Raw genomic sequence first — 17,332 nt, 5'->3', positions numbered from 1 at the left:
TGAGACTCTACGAGCAGAAGAAATAGCAAGAAGAAACAAAACATTCCAAGATAATTTAATATCAACAGAGTACATAGGCCCAAACGGAGCCTGCAGCAGAACCCTAAGAACAAGATTAAGGCTCCATGGTAGAGCTACAGACTTAAACACAGGCTTGATTCTGAACCAAGGCCTGAACAAAAGATTGAATATCTGGTAAGTCGGCCAGACATTTATGCAAAAGAATTGAAAGGGCAGAGATCGGGCCTTTCAGAGTACTGACTGACAAGCCCTTCTCCAAGCCCTCCTGATGAAAAGACAGAATGCGGGGAACCCTCATCTGACTCCAATAGAAACCCTTAGATTCACACCAAAAAAAAGTATTATGTACGCCATACCTTATGGTAAATCTTGCGAGTTACCGGCTTACGAGTCTGAACCATAGTATCAATCACCTTTTCGGAAAAACCTCGTCTAGACAAGACTAGGAGTTCAATCTCAAAGCAGTCAGCTTCAGAGAATTTAGGTTTGGATGTAGGAACAGACTTTCTCAGAGGCAATTTCTACTGGGGAAAGGATGACATCTTTAGCAGATCCGCAAACCAAATTCTGCGAGGCCAAGCAGGAGTGATTAGTATCACCAAAGCCTGCTCCTGTTTGATACGGGCTATCACCCAAGGAAGGAGAGCAAACGGAGGAAACAGGTAAATGAGACCAAAGTCCCAAGGAACAGCGAGAGCTTCGACCAGAATTGCTTGCGGATCCCTTGATCTTGATCCGTATCTTGGAAGTTTGACGTTTAGACAAGACGCCATCAGATCCAACTCCGGAACTCCCCACCTGAGAGTTATCATTGAGAACACTTCCGGATGAAGGGCCCACTCCCCTGGATGAAAATTCTGCCTGCACAGATAATCCGCTTCCCAGTTGTCCACCCCTGGGATGTGGATGGCAGATATGAGGAAATTGTGAGACTCCGCCCACTGAAGAACGCGAGTCACCTTCTTTATAGCTAAGGAGCTCAGTGTTCATCCCTGGTGGTTGATATACACCACAGAAGTAATGTTGTCCGATTGGAATCTGATAAACCAGACCAAACTCAGTTGAGGCCAAATTATCAGTGCATTGAAGATTGCTCTCAACTCTAGGATATTTATTGGGAGGGCAGACTCCTCCTGAGTCCAAAGTCCCTGAGCTCTTAAGGAACCCCAAACTGCTTCCCAGCCCAAAAGGCTGGCATACGTAGTCACAATCTCCCAAGATGGTCTCAGGAAGCATGTGCCCTGGGACAGATGGTCCTGAGAGAGCCACCAGGACAGGGAATCTCTTGTCCGGATGTCCAAGACTATCCTCTGAGAGAAGTCTGAGTGGTCTCCGTTCCATTGTCTGAGCATGCATAACTGTAGAGGTCTCAGATGGAAATGAGCAAAAGGAATAATGTCCATGGAAGCCACAATTAGACCAATTACTTCAATACACAGTGCCACTGATTAATGGACAGAGGACTGAAAAGAAAGACAGGCAGCAAGAAATTTGGATTCAAGAAAATCTTCATGGAGATCAAGTCTATGATTGTCCCCAAAAAACAGACCCTGGCATTTGGCACCAAGGAACTCTTTTTTCAGATTCACCTTCCACCGGTGAGAGCGGAGAATCGACAACAGAGAATCCGTATGGGATCTTGCTAAATGAAAATATGGCACCTGAACCAAGATATCGTCCAGGGAACGGAGCCCCCTCTACTTTAGGAACAGTGCGCCAAAGATCTCACACAGAGTCAGCAACAGGAAAACTCTTTTTAAAAACAGGAGACGGGGGGGGAAAAAGGAACACCCGGCTTCTATCATTCCTGAGATAATGTCATATATGCGATCTGGAACAGGAAATACTTCAACAGATTTGGGTTTGACATCAAATACTGTTGAGTTTATTAGCCTTTTTAAGAGTCTCTGAAACTGTAGTTTCAGAGTCCTCAAAAGTAGCTAGAACCTCTTTCAAAAGTAAACTGAGGTATTCTAGATCCTCTGAGTCCGCTGTACTAGCAACAGCAGATTCAGAATCAGAGATCTCGCCCTCAGAAGCCTGGGACACCGAAAATGAACCTGAGTTATAAAGAGCTATTTGTCAGTAACAAAAAGAAAGCCCCAACCACTACTTAAGGTCGGAACATGCTCCTCTGAACTCTGCTCTCTAAGTATAACTGAGAAAGTGAAAGTCGCTGAGCGGAGAGTAGAGATGCGGTCACGTGATCGCAAAACTAAATTTTGATGCGACACAGCAGAAAGCATGCGAGTTGAGCTGCGCTTGTAGTGTAAGCAAACAGACAGAAGCTTTGTGTATAAATGTAAAAAATGTCTGTTCCATAGGGCATTTAGCCCAAAACATAAGACCATATCTATAAGGGCATAATATAAAAGCCCAAGCAAAAATATCTACATCTATCAACCCAGCCTCACAAATAAAAATGGTGATGTTAACCCCTTAAAACTCCTCAATGCAGTCTAGTGCCCTGACAGTGCTGCCCAAAATATTATATCCCCCAAATTAAAGATATATTAGTCCCAATCACATCCACTGAGGGAATTAACCCACAAAAAAGTGTTGAATCCTTCTTACCTAGAAGGCAAAAACACCTGTGGATCCAGTTGCAGGGCAGAAACAGCTTCAACTCAACCGACCTCTGACAGGGACCTGAAAAAAAAAAAAAGAAATGCAGAGTAACCCTGACTTTCTATATAGTGGTTAGCCTAAATGTTGGAAGAGAAGCAAAGACTACCTTGCCAACTGATAAAAGCTACCACAACTCTTACTAAAGAGGATTAGGTGGACACAGCTTGCCCCAATCTTTGTTTGCAGGGAAAAGTATTAAATATCTTCAGACACCAGCTTCACACAACCTCCTGATGTACATGGCAAAGAATGACTGGGGGTTTATGGGAAGTGGGAGTGCAAGTTAACATCTTTGCTAGGGTGTTCTTTGCCTCCTCCTGGAGGCCAGGAGTTGAATTAATTGTATTGTAATTGTAGTAATTAGAATGGATTTGTGGACTCTCCATGCCATGGGAAAGAAATTAAGAACTTTTTAAACTCATACAGTATTTTAAGAATGACATTTTCTAAATATTGCATTCAGTATTTCAAGTATGCGAGTTATTATTGATGATTACGTAAAATGTATTACACTATGGGGTGCAATTAATATACTTATTAAAGTAACAAGCTATGCTACAGGCACTGGTTCAGGGTGACAACATGCAGAACATGTCAACGTGTTCAGAGACATAAATAGATCAAATGTAGATCATTTGTATCAGTAGTATTAGTCTCCCTTCTTTTAAAGTCATGTCTATTAGTCACTAGAAATTGTTAAACAATTGCTTTTTTTCTTAGTCCCCTAAGAATTTTTTTGTAAGGACAAATATAGTGGTAGCTTCAGAAGGTAACAATGCTCAACTCCTTCCTGACCAACAAACATACCTATCATCTTGTGTAGTCACAACAAACTTATTTTTACTGTTTTACTCTTTAGTTGGAAGTGTAGCAGCAATAAAAGTGCAGTATATAAACGGATTTGCTTATTACAGTAGAGTCTTCTTTCATTAAAGGGACACTGAACCCAAATGTTTTCTTTCGTGATTCAGATATAGCATGAAATTTTAAGCAACTTTCTAATTTACTCCTATTATCAAAGTTTCTTCATTCTCTTGGTATCTTTATTTGAAATGCAAGAATGTAAGTTTAGATGCCGGCCCATTTTTGGTGAACAACCTGGGTTGTTCTTGTTGATTGGTGGATAAATTAATCCACCAATAAAAAAGTGCTGTCCAGAGTGCTGAACCAAAAAAACAGCTTAGATGCCTTCTTTTCTAAATAAAGATACCTAGAGAACGAAGAAAAAATTCATAATAGGAGTAAATTAGAAAGTTGCTTAAAATTGCATGCTCTATCTGAATTGGGAAAGAAAAAATTTGGGTTCAGTGTCCCTTTAACTATATGATGTTATAAAATTACCTGGTACAACATAGTCAGCCAATTTTGCCAGCAACAGAGATGCAATCTTAGAGGCTGGATCACCAGGATCTTCTTGCTCACTCTCTAGAGATTGCACAGAATAACTCCATGGTGGAAGCTCAACATTACCACAGTCTTCTACGCTCATGAGTGGCAAAGCTGCACGGCACAACTGGAGGATGATGAGAACAAGCTTTGGGGAAGGACGCTGGTCCAACAAGAGAGAGAGAAGCTTTGAGACACAAGCAGGCTGACTCAGAATTGCTTTTCCGATATGACTCCTAGGTAAAAAAAAAATCAAAAAAAAAAATCACATGAATATTTTATTGATCAAGAGATTAGTAAATAAAATAAAGAAAAAATATACTTGGAAGAGTCTGGGTTTCGAAAAGTCTTGTTTTTGTTGTTTTTTTTACCTTTTTCTACACTAACATAATAGTTAATTTTGGAGATTGAACAATCTACCACTACAGAAGTATTATACAAGACATATTTGTAATAAACTAAGGTGACATAGTTATTCATGCATTGGTGGTTTATAGTTTCATGCAACTTGGAATTAGATATTTTCTCAAAAAAAATCTTTGTGTCTAACTCTTCTCTTATATGATCTCTCTTATCTTTGATGCCCTCAGTTCATAGTGTAGACAAGCTACAACCCCTGTCTCTGAAACAAAGCAGAAGAATATGTGTGTGCACATGGATATTCTCACCTAATAAGTATGTCCTAAACTCAAAAGTCAAAATAATAGAAGAAAAAAAAAAAAGAGGATCATTTTACCATAGAAGCCTTAGAAACCCTCTGTCATTCTCTGGAACACAATTGTGGACCAAACCTTTGATATCTACCCTATACAAATTTATCATTCTTCACAATGATGGAAATAAAACATGAGAAAAAAATATTCTGTGTGTTGAAGAGCACTAACCATTCTAGCGTAAATAGCAATGAAACGATAACATTTACTTTCAACCCGTAATACAAGCAGTAAGCCCGACGAGTGCAAACCCCCTTGATAAACCCTTTATCATTGCACGCAAACGTTTGTGCTCCACTCGTAATCTGGCCCTATGTATTATTCATTGATTACCTAGAGAGATCATTGAGAAGACTAAGAACATCTTGTAGAGCATCATTTCCAGCAGCCTGGTTACCACAGCATTCTGTTGCCCGTGCAAGGTGGTTGGTGAGGAGAGTCGATACTTGTCGTGCCAGGCCAGAGTGGACAGCTTCAGTAGAACCTCCTTAAAATAAATGCAAACTGTTACCAGCAGTCAGAACCTAAATAACCATTTCTACTGCTGTATTAATGATGGAAATATTTGATTTTCAATTACTGCATTCATTTAAAAATTCCTGACTAGTGTTCCCTCTAAGACCAGTTTTGTGAGCAGCTCAACAGTTAATAAGGGAACCACACCTTGCAGTCTGTATTTTGTAGTGTTTTGTAATTGTTTTCTAATTAATCACTGCTGGACCTTTCACGAAACTGGCCTTAGAGGGAACACGGTTCCTGACAAAAAACATAAATGAAGCTTACCTGATAATTTCATTTCCATCTGTGGGAGGAGAGTCCACTGCTTCATTCATTACTTGTGGGAATTAAGTAATGAATGAATTAAGAACCTGGCCACCAGGAGGAGGCAAAGACACCCCAGCCAAAGGCTTAAATACCTCCCCCACTCCCCTCATCCCCCAGTGTCAGGGTGCGAGGAACCAGACTGAGATGAGAAGTTCAAAAATAATCACACCTTTATTAATAACAAAAAATAATAAAAAGTCTACAAGTCAAACATCAAGCCAGGAGTCTAAGCCAGAGCTGGTAGTAAGACGAGCCGAGTCAGGAGCCAAAGCGAGTAGTCAGACGAGCCGGAATCAGGAACAAGGAGAACAGCAGGGTCAGGAACAAGTCAGAGATCAGGAACCAGGAGGAACGTCAGACAGCCAGGTAATACACAGAAACTCACAAACAGGTCTGAGACAACGCAAGGGCAAAGCATACTGAACAGAGGCCCTTTAATTAATAAGTGATGACATCTCAATACTGAGACTGCAACCTGTCTCACACGGATGATGTACACCAGTCTGGCCATAAGAGGGCGTGCAGGAAATGAGCAGCATCAGACACTCTGCACCAGATTCAGTAAGATGCGAGTAAAATGGCTGCCAGCAGCACATGGCAAACAAAGCAGGGGAAAAAAAACAACACCCAGTCATTCTGCCAAGGGAACAAGGAACAGTAGGAGAAATATCAGGGTATAAATGGTGCCAGAAGATTAACAATAAATTTAGGTTCGCCCACCAGAGAACGGGCGGGTGCAGTGGACTCTCCTCCCACAGATGGAAATTATCAGGTAAGCATAATTTAGGTTTTCCATCTTAATGGGAGGAGAGTCCACTGCTTCATTCATTACTTGTGGGAACAAATACCCAAGCTCTAGAGGACACTGAATGAAAAAAACAGGAGGGTAAAGGAGGCGGACCCTATACTGAGGGCACCACAGCCTGCAAAACCTTTCTCCCAAAAGCTGCTTCCGCCGAAGCAAAAACATCAAATTTATTAAATTTTGCAAAAGTAAGTAAGGAAGACCATGTGGCCGCCTTACAAATCTGCTCCATAGAAGCCTCATTCTTAAAGGCCCAAGCAGAGGCAACAGGTCTAGTCGAGTGAGCCGTAATCCTCTGAGGAGGCTTGTGTCCTGCTGTCTCATATGCCAGACGGATCATACTCCTCAACCAAAAGGATAGAGAAGTTGCAGAGGCCCTATGCCCCCTGCACCTTCCAGAATACACAATAAATAAGGATGCCGTCTGTCTGAACTCCATCGTGGCCTGAAGATAAAACTTCAAGATCCGAACCACATCCATATTATGAAGTAACCTCTCCTTCAAAGAAGGGTTAGGACACAAGGAAGGAACTATATTTCCTGATTGATGTTACAACTCAACACTACCTTGGGAAGGAATCCCAATCCAGTGCGAAGAACAGCCTTATCAGCATGAAAAAAAGTAGGGAGGCTCATATTGCAAGGCACCAACTCAGAGACTCTGCATGCCAATGCAATAGCCAATAACAAAAGGACCTTCCACGAGAGAATCTTAATTTCAAGGGCATGCAAAACCTTAAGAACCAAGTTTAAGCTCCAAGGAGGAGTCGGATTCCTGAAGACAGGTCTGATCCTAACCAGAGCCTGAACAAAGGACTGAATGTCAGGAAGCTCCCCAAGCTTCTTATGCAACAGTACTCTGACCTTATGCTAGGGATATCCTCGTTCCTCACACCAGGACAAGTAGGTCCTCCACACCTTGTGGTAGATGCGTCTAGTGACCGGCTTCCTGGCCTGAACAAGAGTGTCAATCACTCTTTCCGAAAATCCTCTATTGGCTAAGACTAGTCGTTCAATCTCCACACAGTCAGCCTCAGAGAATCGAGATTTTGATGTTGAAAGGGACCTTGAACTAGCAGATCCTTGCGACAAGGTAACCTCCACAGCGGAGGTGACATCGCCACTAGATCCGCAAACCACGTCCTCCGTGGCCATGACGGAGCAATCAGAATAGCTGAAGCTTGCTCCTGCTTGATGTGGGTCACTACCCGAGGTAGAAGAGGCAACGGAGGAAAAATGTAAATTAGGTTGAAGTCCCAGGGTACCGCCAAGGCATCTATCAGTTCCACCTGGGGATCCCTGGATTGCGAACCGTATCTGGGTAGCTTGCAATTGAGTCGGGATGCCATGAGATCTATCTCCGGCATCCCCCATCTGCTGCAGATCTCTGTGAACAGCTCGGGGTGGAGAGACCATTCCCCTGGATGAAACGTCTGTCTGCTCAGAAAATCTGCTTCCCAGTTGTCCACACAGGGAATGTGGATCGCTGAGAGTGAACAATTGTGAGTCCCTTCCCATTCCAGAATCCGAGAAACTTCCCTTATTTTTAGGGAGCTTCTCGTTCCCCCCTGGTGGTTTATGTAAGCAACTGAGGTAATGTTGTCCAATTGGAATCTGATGAATTGGGATGACCCCAGAGTGGGCCAAGTCCTCAGAGCGTTGAATATCGCTTGAAGTTCCAAAATATTTATAAGTAGGCTCGACTCCTCTCAAGTCCATCTGCCTTGTGCCTTTCTGGCACCCCAAACAGCTCCCCATCCTGATAGACTTGCATCCGTGGTTACAATCTCCCAGGATGGTCTCAGAAAGTATGTCCCGGTCAGATCCACCAAGATATGGACTCCCTCACCGGTCTGCCCAGAGATATCTGTTGGGACAAATCTGAATGATCACTGTTCCATTGTCTCAACATGCACAGCTGAAGAGGTCTGAGATGGAACCTGGCGAATGGAATGACATCTATGCTGGATACCATGAGCCCGATTACCTCCATACACCTGGGCACAGATGTCCTGGAGGATGTCTGAAGAGCTAGACAGTTGGACGCAAGCTTGCAATGTCTCTGATTTGTCAAAAATATCTTCATTGCTGAAGAATCTATTATCGTACCCAGGAATTCCACCCTGTTGCTGGGGATCAATGAACTCTTTTCTTCGTTTATCTTCCACCCGTGGGACCGAAGGAGAAGAAGAGCTCTTGAGTGATCCTTCGCCAGACTGTAGGACGGAGCCTGGACCAGGATATCGTCCATATACGGTGCCACTGCAATCCCTCTGGCTCTCACTACTGCGAGAAGAGCTACCAGAACCTTTGTAAAGACTCTTGGGGCAGTCACCAGACTAAATGGAAGGGCCACAAACTGGAAGTGCTGGTCCAGGAAGGCGAATCTTAGAAATTTGAAGTGATCCTTGTGGATTGGAACATGAAGGCAAGCATCCTTCAAGTCTATAGTTGTCATGAATTGCCCCTCTTAAACCAGGGGCAAAATTGACCTGATCGTCTCCATCTTGAACGATGTAACTGACAGAAACTTGTTTATAGCATTTAGGTCCAGAATTGGACAAAACATGCCCTCCCTCTTTGGGACCACGAAAATGTTTGAATAATACCCCAGACCTCTTTCTGCCAGAGGGACTGGGACTATTACCCCGAGAGATGAGCGATCCCTCACACACACCCCAGGAAGGTGTCTCTTTTCTGGTCTTGAAGAGATGTTTGACAGGAGGAACTTGCCTCTGGGTGGATACAATTTGAAACCTATCCTGTAACTCTGGGCGACGACCTCCAGGACCCAAGGGTCTGTAACGTCTCCCTTCCAGGCCTCCGCAAAAATAGATAGTCTGCCCCCTACATGATCCAAGGACGGGTCGGGGGCCGCCCATTCATGCCGATTTTGATTCGGCTGGCTTCTTGCTTTTCTTAGATTGCTTTGTGGCAGGATGCTGGTGCTGAGACTTGTCCGCACGAAAGGGACGAAAAGTAGATCCCTTAGGTTTGGCCTTCTTATCCTGAGGCAAGAAGGCACCCTTGCCACACGTGACTGATAGACTCCAAGTCAAAGCCAAACAAAACTTTCCCCTTGAATGGTAGGGAAAGCAAGAAAGACTTAGACGTCATGTCAGCAGACCACGATTTTAGCCACAGAGCCCTGCAGGCAAAAACAGAAAACCCTGATGTCTTAACATTCAGGTGAATAGTCTGCATGTTAGCATCACAAATGAATGAATGCACTACCCTTAGGACTTTGATTCGTTCCAGAATATCCTCGAGTGGAGTCTCCACCTCGACCATTGCTGATAACACGTCACACCAGTAGGTAGCCACACCAGCCACCGCAGAGATCACCGCCACCGGTTTGAAAACCCTGTGAGTTGGAACGTCTTCCTCAACATGGACTCCATCTTTTTATCCATGTGTTCCTTAAAAACAGAATTTATGTTTACCTGATAAATTACTTTCTCCAACGGTGTGTCCGGTCCACGGCGTCATCCTTACTTGTGGGATATTCTCCTCCCCAACAGGAAATGGCAAAGAGCCCAGCAAAGCTGGTCACATGATCCCTCCTAGGCTCCGCCTTCCCCAGTCATTCGACCGACGTAAAGGAGGAATATTTGCATAGGAGAAATCATATGATACCGTGGTGACTGTAGTTAAAGAAAATAAATTATCAGACCTGATTAAAAAACCAGGGCGGGCCGTGGACCGGACACACCGTTGGAGAAAGTAATTTATCAGGTAAACATAAATTCTGTTTTCTCCAACATAGGTGTGTCCGGTCCACGGCGTCATCCTTACTTGTGGGAACCAATACCAAAGCTTTAGGACACGGATGAAGGGAGGGAGCAAATCAGGTCACCTAGATGGAAGGCACCACGGCTTGCAAAACCTTTCTCCCAAAAATAGCCTCAGAAGAAGCAAAAGTATCAAATTTGTAAAATTTAGTAAAAGTGTGCAGTGAAGACCAAGTCGCTGCCTTACATATCTGATCAACAGAAGCCTCGTTCTTGAAGGCCCATGTGGAAGCCACAGCCCTAGTGGAATGAGCTGTGATTCTTTCAGGAGGCTGCCGTCCGGCAGTCTCGTAAGCCAATCTGATGATGCTTTTAAGCCAAAAGGAGAGAGAGGTAGAAGTTGCTTTTTGACCTCTCCTTTTACCAGAAAAAACAACAAACAAGGAAGATGTTTGTCTAAAATCCTTTGTAGCATCTAAATAGAATTTTAAAGCACGAACTACATCCAAATTGTGCAACAAACGTTCCTTCTTTGAAACTGGATTCGGACACAAAGAAGGCACGACTATCTCCTGGTTAATGTTTTTGTTAGAAACAACTTTCGGAAGAAAACCAGGTTTAGTACGCAAAACCACCTTATCTGCATGGAACACCAGATAAGGAGGAGAACACTGCAGAGCAGATAATTCTGAAACTCTTCTAGCAGAAGAAATTGCAACCAAAAACAAAACTTTCCAAGATAATAACTTAATATCAACGGAATGTAAGGGTTCAAACGGAACCCCCTGAAGAACTGAAAGAACTAAATTGAGACTCCAAGGAGGAGTCAAAGGTTTGTAAACAGGCTTGATTCTAACCAGAGCCTGAACAAAGGCTTGAACATCTGGCACAGCTGCCAGCTTTTTGTGAAGTAACACAGATAAGGCAGAAATCTGTCCCTTCAAAGAACTTGCAGATAATCCTTTCTCCAAACCTTCTTGAAGAAAGGATAGAATCTTAGGAATTTTTATCTTGTCCCAAGGGAATCCTTTAGATTCACACCAACAGATATATTTTTTCCATATTTTGTGGTAGATTTTTCTAGTTACAGGCTTTCTGGCCTGAACAAGAGTATCAATGACAGAATCTGAGAACCCTCGCTTTGATAAGATCAAGCGTTCAATCTCCAGGCAGTCAGTTGGAGTGAGACCAGATTCGGATGTTCGAACGGACCTTGAACAAGAAGGTCCCGTCTCAAAGGTAGCTTCCATGGTGGAGCCGATGACATATTCACCAGGTCTGCATACCAAGTCCTGCGTGGCCACGCAGGAGCTATCAAGATCACCGATGCCCTCTCCTGATTGATCCTGGCTACCAGCCTGGGGATGAGAGGAAACGGCGGGAATACATAAGCTAGTTTGAAGGTCCAAGGTGCTACTAGTGCATCTACTAGAGTCGCCTTGGGATCCCTGGATCTGGACCCGTAGCAAGGAACCTTGAAGTTCTGACGAGAGGCCATCAGATCCATGTCTGGAATGCCCCACAACTGAGTAATTTGGGCAAAGATTTCCGGATGGAGTTCCCACTCCCCCGGATGAAATGTCTGACGACTCAGAAAATCCGCTTCCCAATTTTCCACTCCTGGGATGTGGATTGCAGACAAGTGGCAGGAGTGAGTCTCCGCCCATTGAATGATTTTGGTCACTTCTTCCATCGCCAGGGAACTCCTTGTTCCCCCCTGATGGTTGATGTACGCAACAGTCGTCATGTTGTCTGATTGAAACCGTATGAATTTGGCCTTTGCTAGCTGAGGCCAAGCCTTGAGAGCATTGAATATCGCTCTCAGTTCCAGAATATTTATCGGGAGAAGAGATTCTTCCCGAGACCAAAGACCCTGAGCTTTCAGGGGTCCCCAGACCGCGCCCCAGCCCACCAGACTGGCGTCGGTCGTGACAATGACCCACTCTGGTCTGCGGAAGCTCATCCCCTGTGACAGGTTGTCCAGGGACAGCCACCAACGGAGTGAATCTCTGGTCCTCTGATCTACTTGTATCGTCGGAGACAAGTCTGTATAATCCCCATTCCACTGACTGAGCATGCACAGTTGTAATGGTCTTAGATGAATTCGCGCAAAAGGAACTATGTCCATTGCCGCTACCATCAAACCTATTACCTCCATGCACTGCGCTATGGAAGGAAGAGGAACAGAATGAAGTACTTGACAAGAGTTTAGAAGTTTTGATTTTCTGGCCTCTGTCAGAAAAATCCTCATTTCTAAGGAGTCTATTATTGTTCCCAAGAAGGGAACCCTTGTTGACGGAGATAGAGAACTTTTTTCTACGTTCACTTTCCACCCGTGAGATCTGAGAAAGGCCAGGACAATGTCCGTGTGAGCCTTTGCTTGTGGAAGGGACGACGCTTGAATCAGAATGTCGTCCAAGTAAGGTACTACTGCAATGCCCCTTGGTCTTAGCACCGCTAGAAGGGACCCTAGTACCTTTGTGAAAATTCTTGGAGCAGTGGCTAATCCGAACGGAAGTGCCACAAACTGGTAATGCTTGTCCAGGAATGCGAACCTTAGGAACCGATGATGTTCCTTGTGGATAGGAATATGTAGATACGCATCCTTTAAATCCACCGTGGTCATGAATTGACCTTCCTGGATGGAAGGAAGAATTGTTCGAATGGTTTCCATTTTGAACGATGGAACCTTGAGAAACTTGTTTAGGATCTTGAGATCTAAGATTGGTCTGAATGTTCCCTCTTTTTTGGGAACTACGAACAGATTGGAGTAGAACCCCATCCCTTGTTCTCCTAATGGAACAGGATGAATCACTCCCATTTTTAACAGGTCTTCTACACAATGTAAGTGTTTTTTTATGTGGTCTGAAGACAATTGAGACCTGTGGAACCTCCCCCTTGGGGGAAGCCCCTTGAATTCCAGAAGATAACCTTGGGAGACTATTTCTAGCGCCCAAGAATCCAGAACATCTCTTGCCCAAGCCTGAGCGAAGAGAGAGAGTCTGCCCCCCACCAGATCCGGTCCCGGATCGGGGGCCAACATCTCATGCTGTCTTGGTAGCAGTGGCAGGTTTCTTGGCCTGCTTACCTTTGTTCCAGCCTTGCATTGGCCTCCAGGCTGGCTTGGCTTGAGAAGTATTACCCTCTTGCTTAGAGGACGTAGCACTTGGGGCTGGTCCATTTCTGCGAAAGGGACGAAAATTAGGTTTATTTTTGGCCTTGAGAGACCTATCCTGAGGAAGGGCGTGGCCCTTGCCCCCAGTGATATCAGAAATAATCTCTTTCAAGTCAGGGCCAAACAGCGTTTTCCCCTTGAAAGGAATGTTAAGCAATTTGTTCTTGGAAGACGCATCCGCTGACCAAGATTTTAGCCAAAGTGCTCTGCGCGCCACAATAGCAAACCCAGAATTTTTCGCCGCTAATCTAGCCAATTGCAAAGTGGCGTCTAGGGTGAAAGAGTTAGCCAATTTGAGAGCATGAATTCTGTCCAAAATCTCCTCATAAGAAGAATCTTTATTGAGCGCCTTTTCTAGTTCATCGAACCAGAAACACGCTGCTGTAGTGACAGGAACAATGCATGAAATTGGTTGTAGAAGGTAACCTTGCTGAACAAACATCTTTTTAAGCAAACCCTCTAATTTTTTATCCATAGGATCTTTGAAAGCACAACTATCTTCTATGGGTATAGTGGTGCGTTTGTTTAGAGTAGAAACCGCCCCCTCTACCTTGGGGACTGTCTGCCATAAGTCCTTTCTGGGGTCGACCATAGGAAACAATTTCTTAAATATAGGGGGAGGGACGAAAGGTATGCCGGGCCTTTCCCATTCTTTATTTACAATGTCCGCCACCCGCTTGGGTATAGGAAAAGCTTCGGGGGGCCCCGGGACCTCTAGGAACTTGTCCATTTTACATAATTTCTCTGGAATGACCAAATTCTCACAATCATCCAGAGTAGATAACACCTCCTTAAGCAGGGCGCGGAGATGTTCCAATTTAAATTTAAATGTAATCACATCAGGTTCAGCTTGTTGAGAAATTTTCCCTGAATCTGAAATTTCTCCCTCAGACAAAACCTCCCTGGCCCCCTCAGACTGGTGTAGGGGCACTTCAGAACCAATATCATCAGCGTCCTCATGCTCTTCAGTATTTTCTAAAACAGAGCAGTCGCGCTTTTGCTGATAAGTGGGCATTTTGGCTAAAATGTTTTTGATAGAATTATCCATTACAGCCGTTAATTGTTGCATAGTAAGGAGTATTGGCGCACTAGATGTACTAGGGGCCTCCTGTGTGGGCAAGACTGGTGTAGACGAAGGAGGGGATGATGCAGTACCATGCTTACTCCCCTCACTTGAGGAATCATCTTGGGCATCATTTTCTCTAAATTTTGTGTCACATAAATCACATCTATTTAAATGAGAAGGAACCTTGGCTTCCCCACATACAGAACACAGTCTATCTGGTAGTTCAGACATGTTAAACAGGCATAAACTTGATAACAAAGTACAAAAAAAACGTTTTAAAATAAAACCGTTACTGTCACTTTAAATTTTAAACTGAACACACTTTATTACTGCAAATGTGAAAAAGTATGAAGGAATTCAGTGTCTTAAAGCCTTAAAAGTATTGCACACCAAATTTGAAAGCTTTAACTCTTAAAATAACGGAACCGGAGCCGTTTTTATATTTAACCCCTTTACAGTCCCTGGTATCTGCTTTGCTGAGACCCAACCAAGCCCAAAGGGGAATACGATACCAAATGACGCCTTCAGAAAGTCTTTTCTGTGTATCAGAGCTCCTCACACATGCATCTGCATGTCATGCTTCCTAAAAACAAGTGCGCAATAGAGGCGCGAAAATGAGGCTCTGCCTATGATTAGGGAAAGCCCCTAGAGGATAAGGTGTCCAATACAGTGCCTGCCGGTTATTTTGCATAATTCCCAAGAATAAAATAATTCCTCAAAGCTATGAAGTATAAAATATGTTTATATATCAATCGTTTTAGCCCAGAAAATGTCTACAGTCTTAAAAGCCCTTGTGAAGCCCTTTTTTTTTTTTTTTTTTTCTTATGTAATAAAAATGGCTTACCGGATCCCATAGGGAAAATGACAGCTTCCAGCATTACATCGTCTTGTTAGAAATGTGTCATACCTCAAGCAGCAAAAGTCTGCTCACTGTTTCCCCCAACTGAAGTTAATTCCTCTCAACAGTCCTGTGTGGAAACAGCCATCGATTTTAGTAACGGTTGCTAAAATCATTTTCCTCTTACAAACAGAAATCTTCATCACCTTTCTGTTTCAGAGTAAATAGTACATAACAGCACTATTTTAAAATAACAAACTCTTGATTGAATAAAAAAAACTACAGTTAAACACCAAAAAACTCTAAGCCATCTCCGTGGAGATGTTGCCTGTACAACGGCAAAGAGAATGACTGGGGAAGGCGGAGCCTAGGATGGATCATGTGACCAGCTTTGCTGGGCTCTTTGCCATTTCCTGTTGGGGAGGAGAATATCCCACAAGTAAGGATGACGCCGTGGACCGGACACACCTATGTTGGAGAAAGAGGAGCTATCCTCAAGCGGAATGGTCGTTTTCTTAGCAAGTGTGGAGATAGCACCATCCACCTTAGGGACGGTTCCCCACATTTAAAGCAGCGTGTCGGGAACGGGGAAAAGCTTTTTAAAAGAAGACGAGGGGGAAAGGGACGAATCCAGTTTCTCCCATTCATTCTTAATAATGTTCACCATTTTGATAGCAACCAGGAAGGCCTGGGGCACTGCCCTGTCCTAGTAAACCCTATCCAGTTTAGGGATTGAAAGTTCCTCCAGTAGTTTCGAGTTACAGAACCTCCAACGTAGCAAGCACTTCCTTTAGCAGAAAACGCAAATGCTCCATCTTAAATATGAAATCTGGTTCCTCCACGGACGGAGGCCTAAAAGTAGCCGATTCCGACCCAGAAGCGACATCCTCCGATAAGTCGGAGTTGTCCTCCTCAGCGGATAATCTGTCTGAGATATCCAGCGGAGTCGAAGACCCCTGAGACGGATAGCAGTGCCGTACCTTCAGCTTGCACTTAGTAGGACAAGGCATCGCATTTATGGCCGCGGAAAGCGCCGTCTGTAACTAATCGGCGAAGTCTTGAGGCCAAAGGATACTTCCCGCGGGAGGATTAGTAGTGCCCTGGGGTACTGCTTGTGTAATCGGAGATGATTGTAGGGAACGCACCTCGCGGGTCGGAGAACGCTCAGATGTGGACGGCTCAGTTGTACTAAATACTTTATTCTTTTTCGATATTGCAATATTGTCAAAGCATGTGGAACAGAGTTGCGTTGGCGGTTGGACTGGAACCTCCTCACAGTATACACAGTTAATAGGTTTAGATAAAGAGGGAGTGTTCTCTAACATATTAGAGTCCTCCATAGCTGGAGCCTTTATTACGGACTTTATCAAATTAATAAATGCCACCTTTATATTCCAATGGCTGGGGCACTCACCACCTCCTATGACCCGGACTACAAGAAACAGCTTTCATCTCCTCCGAACGCAGGTATATAAAGAGGAAGTTACAGAGGCCACACCCGGTCACATGGAGTGCCATGAAGGACCGCCCCTGCACTCGAGAGACACGCCAAAAAAATCTCTCGCTAATGAACTGACTGTTCCACACTGACAGAGCGTCATCTCACACAAGTGCAGCAGAAAACACTATAAACAATATTATGCATAATAAAATCCCCCCTGTTCCATAAACCCCTTCCGAGGGTATTACCCTAGATTCCATAGATTCCAGATAAAAGGAGCCACACTGTGACCCTGTCTACTTGCGTTATCACATATATATATAAATGAAACGATCTTACCAGAATCAACGCCGTAGAACAGGAACAGTGCCCTTCAAGTGTGACAGGGTAGTAGCATCGCTCCTGACATGCACTTGAGAGAGGAAAAGCAGGCAGCGAAACTAATCAACGCTGATTGCTAATGGAGCTGTTAAACTGAGTCAGGATGGGTTCGCAGAAAGACTCTCCCTGCATCTCTGGACTCCAACATTCACCCATGCTCTCACTGAAATGCTGACAGGACTACTTAAAACTCTAGTCCCATTTCGAAGAGTACTACCCTCCATAAGAGACTACTCCGAATCTTCCGACACTTCTCTGCCAACCTCCTGTGACGAAAGGCAAAGAATGACTGGGGGATGAGGGGAGTGGGGGAGGTATTTAA

The 17,332-nt window shown here is 44.1% G+C and overlaps 1 protein-coding gene across 1 annotated transcript in view; it reads right to left on the bottom strand.

Annotated features, from left to right (window-relative positions):
• HECTD4 (HECT domain E3 ubiquitin protein ligase 4) overlaps positions 1–17,332 on the bottom strand; it is a 666,929-nt gene that overhangs the window by 298,380 nt on the left and 351,217 nt on the right. The window contains exons 34-35 of the mRNA XM_053699752.1: positions 5,082–5,235; positions 3,991–4,271 (exon numbers count right to left, since the gene is read on the bottom strand). Coding sequence (XP_053555727.1) covers positions 3,991–4,271; positions 5,082–5,235 — 435 coding nt within the window. The remainder of the gene's footprint in view (positions 1–3,990; positions 4,272–5,081; positions 5,236–17,332) is intronic.

This window comes from Bombina bombina, chromosome 2, assembly GCF_027579735.1.
Source record: "Bombina bombina isolate aBomBom1 chromosome 2, aBomBom1.pri, whole genome shotgun sequence".
Classification (NCBI taxonomy): domain Eukaryota; kingdom Metazoa; phylum Chordata; class Amphibia; order Anura; family Bombinatoridae; genus Bombina; species Bombina bombina.
Note: the sequence above shows the minus strand (reverse complement) of the source record. Positions and strands in the feature narration are given on the sequence as shown.